The sequence below is a fragment of the Orycteropus afer genome, unplaced genomic scaffold, assembly GCF_000298275.1.
Source record: "Orycteropus afer afer isolate SDZICR_OR568_19922 unplaced genomic scaffold, OryAfe1.0 scaffold00253, whole genome shotgun sequence".
Lineage (NCBI taxonomy): Eukaryota > Metazoa > Chordata > Mammalia > Tubulidentata > Orycteropodidae > Orycteropus > Orycteropus afer.
This window is the reverse complement of record NW_006921840.1, coordinates 4,436,125-4,451,562: the sequence shown is the minus strand read 5'-3', so window position 1 is coordinate 4,451,562 and position 15,438 is coordinate 4,436,125. Positions and strand designations below refer to the sequence as shown.

Here is a 15,438-nt window from a genome sequence, read left to right as displayed (position 1 = left end):
CATATATATTTTTTTTTTCTTCCTCTTAGACTGAAGCAGCCTCGAGCCAGGAAGATGTTAGATGAAGGAGTAATAGTTGCTCTAGGAAGTGATTTCAACCCTAATGCATATTGCTTTTCAATGGTAATTCTTTTTAATGTGTCTTTTTGAGCAGAATATGAAATTTCTACCAGACATTTAGCTAATTTTAAAATATTTCATTAACTGTTAAAAAGGTATAAAATATCTAAAAATATTTTCCTGTGAAACAAGAAATAAAAGGTGTAGACAGCAGTGTGATTGAATATTTCTGTTCTACATGAATAGCTCCAGGCAGAGAGAGAAGGTCCTATTTGCATTATTTTCTGATTTCAGCCTCAAGCATTTTAGTTTTACAGTAACCCATTTGTCTTCTCAGAGGGAAAAAAAGTCTGGAGGCTCAAAGAAGTTTTAGGAAGTAAGGGTGGAGGTGATTGCCTCATCTTCCTCCCAGGGCAAAGCATTGAAAAGTTATAAGCATATATTAAATACCCCAGAGGTCATCTCTGTAGTATGAGGCTTTGTGGCTCAGTGGTAGAGTTCTTGCACTCCATGCCAGAGACACAGCTTTGATTCCCAGCCAATGTACCTCATGCACACAACCCCCCATTGGTCAATGGAAGCTTGATGATACTATGATGCTGAATAGGTGTTAGTGGAGCTTCCAGACTAAGATGGTCAGGAAGAAAGACCTGGTGATCTGCCTCCAAAAATAAGTCACTGAAAACCCAACAGATCACAATAGTCCATTCCACAAGCAATCATGGGGATGGCAAAGGACTGGGCAGTTATATTCCGTTGTCCGCTGATTTGCCATGAGTCATGTTACTCAAAGGCAGCTACCAACAACAACAATCTCTATAATAAAAGAATTTTTTTCTGAAGCATAAGGTCCTTTACGTGTAAATTTTAATCTTCCCATACCAATTTAACCAGTTTCACCTAACTGATATTTAACTACATTGTGCTATGTTGGTAACAGTTACCATTTTGTTCCTTCCCTCCAACCTCCCCTGTTAGCCAATGGTAATGCACTTGGCCTGTGTCAACATGAAGATGTCCATGCCTGAGGCCTTGGCCGCTGCCACTATCAATGCAGCTTATGCCCTGGGAAAATCTCACACACATGGATCTCTAGAAGTTGGTAAACAGGGAGATTTCATTATCATCAATTCCTCCAGGTGAGTGGTCTCCCATCTTGGCTATTTTATTTTATGTCCATTTTAATACGTAAACTTGCTTTAAATCTTCTTTCTACCAACTGTGAGTGTTGGGCTCTGTGTAGGTTCACAAGCTACCTGACCTCCCTTTTCCTTCACCCCTTTCTACCAGAAAGTCTACCTGTTGTTGTTGTCTGTCATCAAGTCAACTCCAACTCATAACGACCCTATAGGACAGAATAGAACTGCCCCATAGAGTTATCTAGGCTATACTCTACGGCAGATCACCAAGTCTTTACCTCCAAGGGGCTGCTAGTGGGTTCAAACCTTCTGGTGAGCAGCTGAGAGCTTCACTGTTGCCCACTAGGACTGTAAGGTAGACCAAGTTTTCAGGTCTCTTCGTCCATCTTACATCTCTCATAGCTCTCCAGGTTCCTGCCCTGTTTACCTGGACTTTGAACTTGTGTCCTCTGGCATGAGTTTTTGTTTTTCCTATTTGGCTCTGACCCTCTGCTTGCATCGGGCCACATATGTCCCAACTCTGGCGTAATGCCCTGGTTCTGATTCAGAACCTCTCTGACTTTGCATACCTATTGGATCTCAATAACCTAGCTTCAGTTTTCCTGTTCTGGATTCTTTCTCTTTACTTTCCCACAGTCTGCTCCCACCTGGGCCTCCAGTGTGACAATTTGGGTCTTAATTGTTCTAAATCTGTTGTTGTTGTTTGCCTTCGAGTCGGCCCCGACTCATAGTGACCCCTCCTTGGGTTTCTGAGGCAGTATCACTACGGAAGTAGATTGCCCCATCTTCCTTCCGAGGAGTGGTTGGTGGATTCGAACCACCAGCCTTCTGGTTAGCAGTCAGTGCCGTAGCCACTATGCTACCAGAGCTCCTTGTTCTAAATCTAGAAGCTGTAAATCCTATGGCTCCTTGATGGTAGTGAACATAGCACAGCTCTAGGACTTCATGTTCAGCAGAGAATAAGAGCAGTTCCATAACTCTATTCCTCATAGTCTTAGACCACCCTCTCTGTTGAAACTTATGCTGATGTTACCGTTTGTAAGGTACTTAGAACTGAGTATTGTTAAATAAAATACTTAAGTCAAACATTATTTAATATCATTTATCATAGATCAGTTAATTATACATATATTCTTTTAAAAGTCTAAATATTAATGACTTTTTGGAGAATGTGTTTTTAAATTAGTATTTATTGATAAATAATTTTAGCTTTTGTGTATTGATATAATATTTTTTATATCTTTCTAGATGGGAGCATTTGATTTACCAATTTGGAGGCCATCATGAACTAATTGAATATGTTATAGCTAAAGGGAAAGTCATCTATAAAAAATGCTAACTATGAAAAGAGAAGACTGTATAAAATAAATCATTACAGTTACATTAAAAGTTAAAACACATAGTGCTTTACCAGAATTATGTCACACTTAAATATTTTTTACTTTTTGTTAATCAGCTAAAAAAACCAAGGGGTTAATTCATTATAACTAAGCATATGCACCTGAACATTTAAACAGGCACACTTACTATGATGATAATTTCAGAACATCATTTAACTCCACAAAGATTTGTTACAACTATTGTGCAGATTAATATGATAAGGTATCACAAAAATGCCTTTGTGGGGAAGAGCAGACGGCAATTAGATAGACATGGTTTGAAATTTTCCTTTTGTCTCTACTTTTCAAATTTTGGTGTTTAAACATTTAGCGACCCTAGGGGGGATGGATGGAAATCCAAGGGATATGCCCAAAATTAAGCTAAAAAAGGCTATGGAGTCCATGGGGGATGCAAATGATTAACACACTCAGCTGCTAACCAAAAGGTTGGAGGTTCAAGGCCCCCCAGAGGCTCCTCTTCCGAGATGCTTCTACTTCTGAAAAATCAGCCATTGAAAACCCCGTGGAGCACAGTTCTCTGACACTTGGGGTCACCGTGCGTCAGAAGTGACTTAATGGAAACTGGTGATTGTTGTTGTTATGTGCCGTCGAGTAGGACCTGACTCATAGTGACCCCTCCTTGGGTTGCTGAGGCAGTACCACTACGGAAGTAGATTGCCCAACCTTCCTTCCAAGGAGTAGCTGGTGGGTTTGAACCTCCAGCCTTATGGTTAGCAGTCAAGTGCCTTAGGCACTATGCTATCAGAGCTCCTGGAAACTGGTGGTAGCCTCATGTAAAAGGCATAGTTTTTCCTGTTCTTCCCTCTGTTCTTTGAATAAATATCCCCCTGAGGGAAAGTGTCTTTCCAACTTCTCAACCCTAGTAATAAAGCTTCATAGCAGAGTTCCAGACTTGTCATTTTATCCACAAATACAGGGGTCTTTGTGAAATGGATGCATCTTGACCAAATCAGTAATGTGATTTCTTTGACATCATTTTTTAGTTTCTGATTCTTGATATTACAAATACATAAAATTCATATTCCAGCTCTTGATAAATATGTGCTGTTGCTATTGTTTCCTTACAGCCCAGGAAGGAACTCAGCAGCATTGTCTATTACAGCTGTTTAGGAAATGCACCAGTTAAAAAATTATTTGTAAAGAGCATATGATTATTTATATAAATTAGTGTTTCTAAAGTCATGTGAGTTTACCTGGAATCTTTTTTAACTGTTTTAATCATTATCTTTGCGATCTCAACTACATTAATCACTTTGTTTTATTTATGAAGAAATGGTTTGAGAAGTAAACAATCCAAATGATCACCAATTCCAGATTGATAGAGCTTGAATGATTGAGGCTTTACTGTATTTAACGATAAGTCTAATAAAGATGCCCCTTGTTGGAAGGTTAAGGGTAACATGCATGCACTGCTGGTAGCACCAAGTCTCTGGTGCTCAGTCCCTCATGTGCTTGGCACAGGAGTCTTGAGGAGTGCGGTCCAGGTTGCTGTGCGTGATGCCTCCCCTCTGACCAATTACCTGATGAATGGTGGGATTTTGGGGTGCAGGAGATAGATATAAAGGCCCCGACTAAATGTTAAGTCTGCTCTGGAACTCAGATCACACGGATGGAAGAAGGTGAAGTGCATCCTATTTTCCCTTCTAGGATGCATTTTCTTACACAGTAATGTTCAGGTCTGCTGTGAATGAAAGCAGAGGAGACACCCACTCCAAACCGCTTTGGCGCTCTCAGACCCTGGTACTGTGGTCGGCTGCTTGCCACTTGGCCTCTGAGTCATGGTGACCCCACATACAATGGAACGAAACACTGCCTGGTCCTGTGCCATCACCACGATCGGCTGGAGACTGAACTGTTGTGATCAATAGGGTTTTCACTGGTTGATTTTCAGAAGGAGACTGCCAGGTTTTCTTCCTGGTCCATGTTAAGGTCTGGAAGCTCTGAAACCTGTTCAGTATCACAGCAACATGTAGACCTCCACTGATAGACAGGTAGTGGCTGCACGTGAGGTGTATTTGATGTAAATAGAACCTGGGTCTCTTGCATGGAAGGTGAGAATTCTACTACTGAACCACTAAGGTTGCCCATTTTAGATAATAGGCACTCAACTATTTGTTGTGTGAGTGAACTCTGGCAAGAAAACTGCAACATTGAACAGGTCCTTTGGTGGAGAGAATAGGTGTTCTCAAAAGAAGTGGAATGATGCAACGCTAAAGAATAATGTAGAATCTGCAAAACACCGCATAACGTGGATGAACTTGGAGGACATTATGCTGAGTGAAATAAGTCAGTCACAAAAGGACAAATATTGTATTAGTCCGTTATTGTAAAAGTTAAGGAAATGTTTATATATTGGAGGACATTTTCTTTGTTGGTTACCAGGGGTGGGAGGGAAGGAGAGGGAATGCTGTTAGATAGATAGAGATAAATATTGATTTGGGTGAAGAGAAGGGCAATGTACCAAATGTGAGTGACCAATATGGCAGCATTGAGGATGAGAAAGACAGAGAGAGTTACATGGGCAGTACAAACAACAAATATGAACCCCTTTGTAAATACAATACTGAGTTGTTAATGAAAGCAAACATGGGTATAGGGACGGATAGATGGGTGAACAAGCTAAACAATTATGTATGTCTAAATGGAGAGTGTATCCAAGATCATATACAGGGTTGGCAGACAATGGGCCTCTCGAAGAGTATGAAGGGATGGACACTGGGAGGAGGTAACTATGGGGAGGAAGTGGGAGGGGAGCTGCTGCATTGTAAATTTTGGTCAATGACATGAGACAAAGTATATGTGAACTGCTGTATGAAAAGTGAATTTACTCTGTAAATCTTCACCCAAATCCTAATAAAAAAAATAAAATAAAATAAAAAAAGAAAAAAAGGAAAAAAAAAAGAAGTGGAATGGAGTAGTATCAGATGCTTTAAAGGGAAAGTTATCACAATGGCATAGTGAGATGAGAAAATCCCTATTCTGTGTACCAAATTGCATTAGATCAAGGTTTCTCAACCTTGAAAAATATTGCTCCCTCTAGGAGAAAATATAAATTTAACTCAATTTGATTAAAATTGAAATGAAATATATTTTCTCCCTTTACTAAGGAAATATTAAGGAATTAGATTTTGTTGGGTAGGGTTGAGCTTTGGAGGGTCATAAATTATTGTACCAGCTAAGATTTTTTGCTTCCCACAACCAATTTTTCCTGCCCTCTTTGAGCTGAGAATGTACACACTGAATCCTGTAGGAGCTAACCAAGGCAACATGTTGTGCTGAAGGGAACACAAATTCGGGACTTAACATCTGGGCTTTGATTTCATCTTGAACTCTCTAAAATGTAGAAGTAAGATTCTCTCCATCTCTGAAGTTCTGGTTCCAAGTAAGGTCCTGCTTTCAGGGAATTTGTTATACAATATGGCCAATAAGACTGGCATTAAAGAGTAGAATCAAGACCAGACAGCATTAAGGGCTGATTTTCTTAAAAGGATACACTCTTGGTGAGATATAGTAAATTTCTTATTTAAATTAGTTTTGCGAGATTTCCCCCAAAGCAAGAGCATCATGACCTTTATAACAGTAACCAGTGGAGGGATAAAGTCAATGCCAAGCTCTGGAGAGGTGAAAATTACTCCAAAAGATGTTTTTAAGTGATAGTGACATTAATGCAGGCATCAGGTAGTAGATACCCAGATGGCACAGGCCTCCATTGAACCACACTGCCACAGCAGTCTGTCCTGCTCATGCACCTTCCAGCTCTCAGAGGTATTCTGTGCTGGGAGAGTTTTGCTTTCCCTGTTGTACTGCTGCAACGATGGGCTTGGACATACTGTTATTTGTGAGAATGGCACAGGACTGAGCAATGGTTCATTCTGTCATACATAAGGTCGCCATGAGTTGGAGCTGACTTGAAGGCAACTATAACAATTGTCACTAGCATAGGTTATCACACTCCCCATGACCTGGCCCCAACTTACTTCATAGCCTTCCCAAATTAACTTCTACATGTTGCTATTTATTGTTTGTTTAATTCTCTGGCCCAATGCATAGGCTATATGCTGTGAGGGCAAGGGCAGGACCATCTTGGTTACCCTTTTTTCACTGAAAGTGACTAACATGGAAGTGGTTTCTTGGAATGAGTATCTCCTGACATTGGAATTTAGCTTACATTTCTCCTTTCTCTCACTTTTCTCTTTGACTTCCATCCTTCAAAACCCAGCTCAGTCACGTCTTCCAGGAGGCCTCCCTGATGATCCAAAGGTGCTATGGTTGCTTTGCCTCCCTCTAGGACACATGTTTGATATTGTACTTACTATTTTATGTCCCCAACTAGATAGTGAGTCCCTGAATACAGAACTATATGTTTTATTGGTACATCACACTCCTGGGACAACACTTCACATATAGTAGCTCTTATGGATTAAATTGTGTCATCCAAAAAGAAATGGTGATGTCCTACTGCTTGTTCCTGTAAATATGATCCAGTTTGAAACAGGGAGTTTCTTTTGTTGTGTTAATGAGGCCAAGGCAGAGTATTTTGTTTTTTAAACCACTGCTGTCCAGTCACTTCCAATTCATAGGACCTACAGGACAGAATAGAATTGTCCCATAGGGTTTCTAAGACTGTAAATCTTCACGGAAGCAGACTGACATAGCTTTCTCCAGTAGAGTGGCTAATGGGTTTGAACCACTGACCTTTTGGTTAGCAGTAAAGTGCTTAACCACTGTACCATCGAACTCCTTAAAACCTGACACCGTTGAGTTGATACCAAAGTAGGGTGGTACTAATCACTTCTAAGTGGTGTTTTATAAAAAGAGCAGAATAGACACAGAGATATATACAAGGGGAAGGCAGATACCCTGTGAGGATGCATGTATAACAAGCCCAGGAACCCCAAAGGCTGCCAGCAGCTACTAGAAGCTGAAAGAGACAAAGCAGGACCTTCCCAGAGCCAATGCACTGATTTAGACTGCTAGCTTCCCAAACTATATATTTGTGTTCTTGTGGTGGGATCTTTTGTTATGCCAGAACTAGGCCACTAAGACAGTGACTGTGTTACGTAGAATACTAATAGCTTCAAGGATCAAAACCTGACTAAAATTGGCTGAAAGAATAAGGAAGTCAATTAACTTATCATTGGTAATTCAGAGGTCGGACAGGCTTCAAGACTGGTTTATCCAGCAGCCCAATAATGTTGAAGACCCAGATTCTGTCCCTCCCTCCCTCCCTCTGCCCTGGCACCCAGTATTGGCGTCATCCTAAAGCTGAATTTGCCTTGGGTCTGGCTGGCTATCAATAGCCATAGGTGCTCTCTGCCTCCTCATTTAGGTGAAACAGGAGGGGAAGTGAGGCTGGCTTCCGTGGCTCTCACTTTTTCAGAAATTGCTAACAAATCTCTCCTTGCATCTCAGTGGTCCAAACTGCAACCCAAGCCTTTTCTTGAACTAATCACTAGGCAAGCCACTGCCATCGAATCACTAGGCAAAGGGAACATGACTTCCCTTAGAAAGCAGCTCGGGTGATGCAACAATTCAGCACTCGACTGCTGATCCTACGGTCAGCAGTTCAAACCACCCAGCTGCTCCACAGTGGAGACATCTGGCAGTGTGCTCTGATGAAGAGTACAACCCCAAAGATCCTTTGGAGCAGTTCTGCTTGTCACGTGGGGCTGCAGTGAGTCCAAAATTGACTCCACAACACTAAACAACAGTCAGGCCTCCCCCTGAGCCGAAATGAATTGTCTCCAACTGTCTTGCTGCTGCTCAGTGGGGAAGAGAAACAAAATATGCTGAATTAATCTCCTTTTCTAAAGACCCTGTCTCGAGTGTTAACATTTGTTCATGGAATCTTTCAGCAACTTAATTAACTGAAGTTAGAATAGCTTTTTCCTAAAGAGAAAAAGGAGTTAAAATTTCTTCATTCTAAAAGCCAAGGAATAAAATGTCAGCATAAGACAATTGAGACTTCATTTATTCCATATTTACCTTAAAATTCTCTTGAAGGCAATGTCAGTTACTAACAGAGCCATATAGAAAATTCAGTGATGGCATGTCACTGTGCGCCAGAGGACTAGGAGGGCTGGTGGGGCCCAGCACTCCCCAAACTGGAGTGAATAGCAGCCATTGGATGAGAGGATTCAATGGATCAGTGCAATGAAAGAGTTTATGTGTGTTCACAGTTTAGTGAAGAATGGCACTAAGAACACCCTTTAGGCAAACAGGCTCCTCAGCACATTTTTTTGTTGACTGAATTGCTGTAGGCACTTTTCACTTCTGTCTCCACCTTTCCTGTGGACGTGCTGCAGTCTAATGAGTGAAAACTCTATTGTGAAATATATTGTTGGATCCATTTTAGGTTGTAATCAGGTATGCAAGCTGGCAAGTGGGTCATCCTTTTTTGGACTGGCTACAGTTTGCAGAGCTATGGGTTCAACCTCCTGCAATGGGGTGCCTTGTTCATGGTTGCATGATCTTAGCCTTGGGAAGCCAAGAGGCTTTCTGATCCCTCCTTCACCCACTGAGTTACACTTAAGCCTTCCCAGAAGTCCTTATCTTCTTCTTGGGGGAAAAGAAAACAGATTGGGTAACACATCCGAAGGCCCCACACCTGACCTTTGTCAATAGGGCTTCATTTTAATGATTACCATCACAGGTAGGGGGTTGGTTAATGTCTGAGCATCAGATTTCTTATCTATAAAATGAGAGGCTTCTTACCTAAGGTTGTTCTAAGAATGAGAATAGAGTACTAACACATGGTAAGAAAGTGACGACACTAACTGTGAACTCCACTTTAAACATCAGTCATTTTTCTGGTATGTGCAATGATATTTGAAAAATATGAGCTACACAGTTCAAGGGTCACTCAAATAACAATCCTTATATTTATTCCTAACTCCTTTCCACATAAAACGTCTTATTGGTTAATTGCTTAAGACCTCTTGATTATTCTGTACTATAATTTAATGACTAGAAGAAAGAACAGCTTAAGGGGAAATTATGACTTAAAAATGGTTATTTGTGAAAGCATATTAAGGGGCATTTGTCATATGATGACATGATATAATCAGTGAAAGAAGTTAACTAGTGGGAGCTTGTCAAAGTAAATAAAATAGGGTTCACAAAAGTCTAATGTATTGGGGAACTAATGCTGTCCAATGGTTTCCAGATTTGAATTCATCTAATGCTAAGAGCAGAAAAGAGACCAAGGCAACCTGTGGTAACTGTTCTCACCTTTAAGAGCTAGTGACCTGTTGATATTGTTAAGAAAGAAACTCTTGTAATCTGAAAATACCTGGTACATCTTGAACCATACCGACAATAGCACAGTGCTAGATTTATCAACTGTGATAGTATTAACAATGCAGGTTTGAAGAGAAGTGGATTATATAATAGATTGATCTACCTAGGAAGTTTCCCAGGGCTCTCCCCCAGCACAACATTGCCATAGGTGCCATCTGATCTACACGTCCAGGACAAAGCCCATTAAAGGTCACCAGACTCAGAAAGTTTGGTGGATTTCTTGTGTAGAGATTCCAGTGAAAAGGCTGTAGGAGAAATGGGTCTTGATTCTGGAATATGCTCCACTCTGTATTTTTCAATGTACGGTGCAGCTACTTCCCAAACCTGAGAAGCAAGGATAGAACACAGTTAAAAAGCTGTCAACACTGTTTTCACATGGCATTAAGCATCAATTTCACCCAAAGTCAAAAGCATTATCTATACCTGACTGGACACATAGCAGCTGTTTGCTTGCTTTTAAGCTATTTGACACATGGTCTGTATCAATTAGTCTTCAGTTGCCTTAATAGTTATTAAAATACAAAGTCCAAAATTGTTCTAAAGTTACTTCGATGGCTTTCAGCTGCTTACTTACTCTTCCAAAGCACCAAAAACAAGCAAGCGAAGAATAAAGCCAAGAAATCAACCTAGAGGACTCTGGTAAACAGAGTTAAGGAAAGTTGCTCAGGAGGATGACCTTATGTTTTCTGGGGGCTAATCCTTGAATGATAAGAGGTAGTTTACTGGGTTTCCTCACTGTGTGGAAACACCCTGTATTCTCTGTCTGGGGGCTTCTAACTGGTTCATTCCAGTTCAACCCTCTGCTGAGAATATGCGTTCCCATCCCCAGTAGACAGACTCTGAATCCGTAATTTAATAAGGTGTACATAAGAATCACCTGACGATCTTGTAACTGTAGGTTCCGATTCAGTATATCTAGGGTGGAAATGCAAATACAGAGCAGTAGAGGGGAATGAACTGTTTTGAAGCCCTGTTCCTGTCTCTCTCCCCTGCATCAAAGTATGGCCAGTAGATCAGCAGTATTAGCATCACCTGGGACAAGGCAGAACCTCACCTCTAGCCCCAGACCTGGAATTCCTGGGTGGTACAAAGAGTCAAGCACTCGATGATCAGCCTAAAGGTTGGCACTTTGAACCCAGCTGGGGAGCCCTCAGAAAACAGCTCTAGAGATCTGTTTCTGAAAGGTGGCAGCCTTGAAAACCCCATGGCGCACAGCTCTACTCTGCCCAAGCGAGATCTCTGAGTCAGAACCGACTCAACGGCAACCTAGCAACAGCCGCAAAACAGACTGAATCCAAATCTGCATTTTAACTCAACTCCCCCAGAGTCTAACTATATACGTGATAGTTAGAGAAGTTGTTTAGTTTTTACCTCCACCCACAAACCTACTCTCTTTTAAGCACAAAATCCTGTTAAATTAAGACCCTGTTTTTGGCTTACGGTTGCTTTGTTTCTGATGCCTGTTGACAGCTAAGGAGACTTTGTATTAATTACCTTAGAAAAATGCATTCTTTCAAAGGCCCAGCTTTCACACATCTCTCTCCTAGCACCCAAGTTGGCAGCTGGCAAGGGCTTCCCCTCAAAGTGTGCAAGGTAGGCTCATAAATGACAGGTGTGAAGATCAAAGGGAAAATCATTCACTAGTAAAAGAGCAACTATTCTAGGGGAAATCAAATGATTCTAGGGAACAGTAAGACCTACAAATTATGACAAAAGGCTTTGAAAACTTAAAAATATAGACACATACATATGTTTTGGCATATATACACATGTTGTTGCTAGCTGACATCAAGTTGATTTTGACTTATAGTGACCTCGTGTATTTCAGAGTAAAACTGCACTCCAAAGGGTTTTTAATGGCTAATTTTTCAGAAGTTGGCCATGAGGCCTTTCTTCCCAGGCACTTCTGGGTGGATTTGAACTGCCAAACTCTTGGTTCTGTAGCCCAGTGCTTAACTGTTTGTGCCATTCAGCAACAGAACAGCCTGTTAGGCATCTGCATCTATTAGTCAAGTCTGTGGTCAACACAGTCGGAGGAAATAAGCAATGAAGAGAACCTGTGTCTCGCCCAATGTGATGGAGGCAGGGACACCCAGAGCAGTACACAGATTCATAACCCTGTAAAAACCTGGAAGGGTGTTGTCCCTCCAGGTCTGTGCAGCCCCTAGACTCAGTGATAGTAGTTATGATCTCAGCACTAGAAAGAGGAAGTACTTTTGAATGAAACAGGCCATTCTTGGGAATGGGGGAAGAGATGAATCATTCATTTTCTCTCCTTGATTACTTGTCCCAAAACTCCATTACAAATCCATTTCTGCTTGGATATTCAAGGTTTGGGTGCAACCTGGGGCACTGAAGAGTTTAACAAATGGCTTTTCAGTAGTCTTACAAAATGCATAAGTACCTTTTTGTTCACTTACAAGGAATAAAAAGAAATGAAAGATTAAGGCAATGGTCCCCTCCACACTTTGATTTCCCATCACAACCAAAAACAAGAAAATCAGCCAAGTAGCCGACTTGCCTTTTGTTCTACCAGCAGCCGGTGTGCTGCCTCAATGTCTGGGGCCATGAAGCGGTCTTTTATCCAGGGCCTGTTGAGGAAGCATACCAGCCAAACATTAACCACTGCCACGTTCACATTTCTGAAATGGTGGGTTCCAGGGACGTGTTTAACTTTACCTTACAACAGAGCGCACAAGGTCATAGACCTTCTCCAGTGGAGTGGTGGTTTTCAGGGGGCGTAGAAACTCGATGCCCTGACAGGCTGCAAGGAGCTCAATGGCCAGCACTAAAACAAGAAATGCACAGGGGATGGCTGATTAAAGGCTGACTTTGTGCTTGAGGAAAATAAATGACACTGAAGTCACCACCAGTCAACTAACAGGCTGTTGGGTCTCTATTGGCTGAATGAAGCTGCCCTGGTATTTGTTGGCCTTGTTAAAACTGCTTTTGTAATCTTTTAGATGCAACTTTAATGGCATAGTGGGTTGAATAGTGTCTTCCCAAAATTCATGTCTACCCAGAGCCTAAGAATATCATGTTATTTATTTGGAAATATGGTCTTTGTAGATGTAACTGGTTAAAGATGTCAAGAGTAAATCATCCTGGATTTAAGGTGGGTCCTAAATCCAATGATTGGTGTCCTCGTAGAAGAGGTGAAGATACCGAGAGACACAGAGAGAAGGCAGCCATGTGAAGAGAGGGCAGAGATTAGAGTGAGGCACTCAAGGGACGCCAATGATTGCTGGGAGACAGCAGAAGATGAGAAGAGGTAAGGAAGGATTCTCCCCCAGCACCTTCAGCTGGAGTATGGACCTGATGATGCCTAGCCTCTAGAACTGTGAGAGAGTAAGTCTCTGTTGTTTTAAACCATTCACTTTATGCTAATTTGTTAGGGAAGCCCTAGGAAACTAAAGCAAGTGGTGAAAAGGAGAGAAACGAAACATTTACCTGGCTACACCACCAGAACCCAAAAACCACCCAAGAAGCTGCCCGTTAGTCTACACTAGGGAAATCTGCCATTCTCCCATTCATATCCTGAAACCAAGAGGCCAGATTTGTTTCACATTGTGAGGGGAGAAAAACAGATAGACTACCCAATCTATATCTGATCTCTGTTTAAAATCTTTTTTTTCACGTGATAGGAAATAACTGGGAAACTTTCAGCTGGAGCATAAAAACTCCAAACCAAGCTCACTGCCATCAAGTCAATTCCAGCTCATAGTGACCCCCTTCAGGTTTCCAAGGCAGTAAATCTTTACAGAAGTAGATTGCCCAGTCTTCCTGGGTGGGTTTGAATTGCCAACCTTCTGGTTAGTGGTCAAATGGCTTAGCCACTATGCCACCAGAGCTCCTTAGCATAGTATGCTCTAAATTGTGTGTTAAAAAGCTAGGCTTGGTTATTGTGTGTGGTGACTACAGAGGAACAGTAATGAAAAGAGACCAATCAGAAGGAGATGACAGAGGTTTGATTCCCTGTCTTCTGAAGGACTTGTCTTGCTGATGCATTGGGTATAAGATATGAGGCTAAATAAAGATGATTCCTTAAGTGTTTGGCCAGAGCAAGGTTTTCAATGGGGAAGTCATCTCAAGTGTGAAAATTAAGAAGATACTGTGGTAGATAACAAGGGTTTGGTGAGGATGGGGAGAAATCAGAACCCTCATACACTGTTGGTAGGAATCTAAAAGGGTTCAGTTGCTTTGGAAAATAGCCAGTTCCTTAAAAAGTTAAATATGATTAATTGGCTCAGCAATTACACTTCTAAGAGAAATGAAAACATACATCCACATAAAAATTTGTACATGGATGAGTCATACCATCATTACTCATATAGCCAAAATGTGGGAACAACCCAAATGTCTGTCAAACAAATAAATGGATAAACAAAATGTAGTCTATGCATACAGTAGAATATTATTCAATCTTAAAAAGAATGAGGTCCTGATATATATACTATGACACGAATGAACCTTGAAAACATTATGCTAAGTGAAAGAAATCAGGCACAAAAGACCACATATTATAGGACTCCAATTATAAGAAATGTCCAGAATAGGTGAATCTGTAGAGATGGAAAGTGTATTAGTGGTTGCCCAGGGCTGGGAGGGGGTTGGGCAAGGTTGGGAGAAGGTGATGGCTGAAGAATAAAATTGACTGTGATGACCGTGCGCAATTAAATAAAATTGTGACGACCGTGTGCAAGTAAACACCACAGAACAATACCCTTCAAATGGGTGAGTCTTACGACATGTGAACCGTATCTCAATAGAGATATTTAAAGATAAAGAAAAAATTGTATCTTTACCTTTCAATAACTTAATGTTTTAAAATCTCATTAAGAAAAAAGAAGTGGCTACCAGCTGATTCACTGACTTAATTAACTCTGTACCTCTCAGTGGTTCTTAACCTTCACGGAGCTTCAGAATCACACAGAGGACTTGTTAAAACCCAGGTTGCTCCCCTCTCCTCCCTGGGCGTTCTGATGCAGCAGGTCTGGGATGGGGCCTGAAAAGCTGCATTCTTAACAAGTTCCCAGGTAACACCGATGCTGCTGCCGGTGGGGAATTCCACTTTGAGAACCACAGGCTTAGTAGTTGATTATCCAGCCTGGGCACCTGGGCTGGCTGGCGTTACCTTGTTCCACGTGCTCGATGACCCTGAGGGCCTTCCTTGCTGCCCATCCTCCCATGGAGACATGGTCCTCTGTGGCAGCACTGGTGGACAGAGAGTCTACAGACGAGGGGTGGCACAGGGCCTTGTTCTCAGAAACTGAAAGAAACCAAGCAAGGTAATGCTTGTAATGGGATAAACTGACAAAATGACACGTGGTGTCCCCAGAGTGCTCCACAACATGGAACACCCTCTCCAGCAGCTCTTGGTTGTTATCCAAGCACCAGGGAATACAAAGTTACTTTGGGAAAAGCAAGATGGTGGATTTATTTTTCCTAAAGTAACAAAGATTCTAAAGCTACTGTGAGTTCCCAGCTAACACCAGCATGGGAAGCAGCGTCGGCTTACCCAGTAAGCAAGGTAAACGTGG

The 15,438-nt window shown here is 41.5% G+C and overlaps 2 protein-coding genes across 2 annotated transcripts in view; one reads left to right on the top strand and one right to left on the bottom strand.

Moving 5' to 3' along the window:
* AMDHD1 (amidohydrolase domain containing 1) overlaps window positions 1-2,538 on the top strand; it is a 36,979-nt gene extending 34,441 nt beyond the window's left edge. The window contains exons 7-9 of the mRNA XM_007949757.2: window positions 30-123; window positions 1,039-1,199; window positions 2,448-2,538. Of these exons, the coding sequence (XP_007947948.1) occupies window positions 30-123; window positions 1,039-1,199; window positions 2,448-2,538 (346 nt within the window). The remainder of the gene's footprint in view (window positions 1-29; window positions 124-1,038; window positions 1,200-2,447) is intronic.
* A 7,543-nt stretch (window positions 2,539-10,081) lies between these two features.
* Window positions 10,082-15,438, bottom strand: part of HAL (histidine ammonia-lyase) — a 28,926-nt gene continuing 23,569 nt past the window's right edge. Inside the window, exons 15-18 of the mRNA XM_007949772.1 lie at window positions 15,033-15,167; window positions 12,578-12,686; window positions 12,420-12,489; window positions 10,082-10,222 (exon numbers count right to left, since the gene is read on the bottom strand). Of these exons, the coding sequence (XP_007947963.1) occupies window positions 10,082-10,222; window positions 12,420-12,489; window positions 12,578-12,686; window positions 15,033-15,167 (455 nt within the window). The remainder of the gene's footprint in view (window positions 10,223-12,419; window positions 12,490-12,577; window positions 12,687-15,032; window positions 15,168-15,438) is intronic.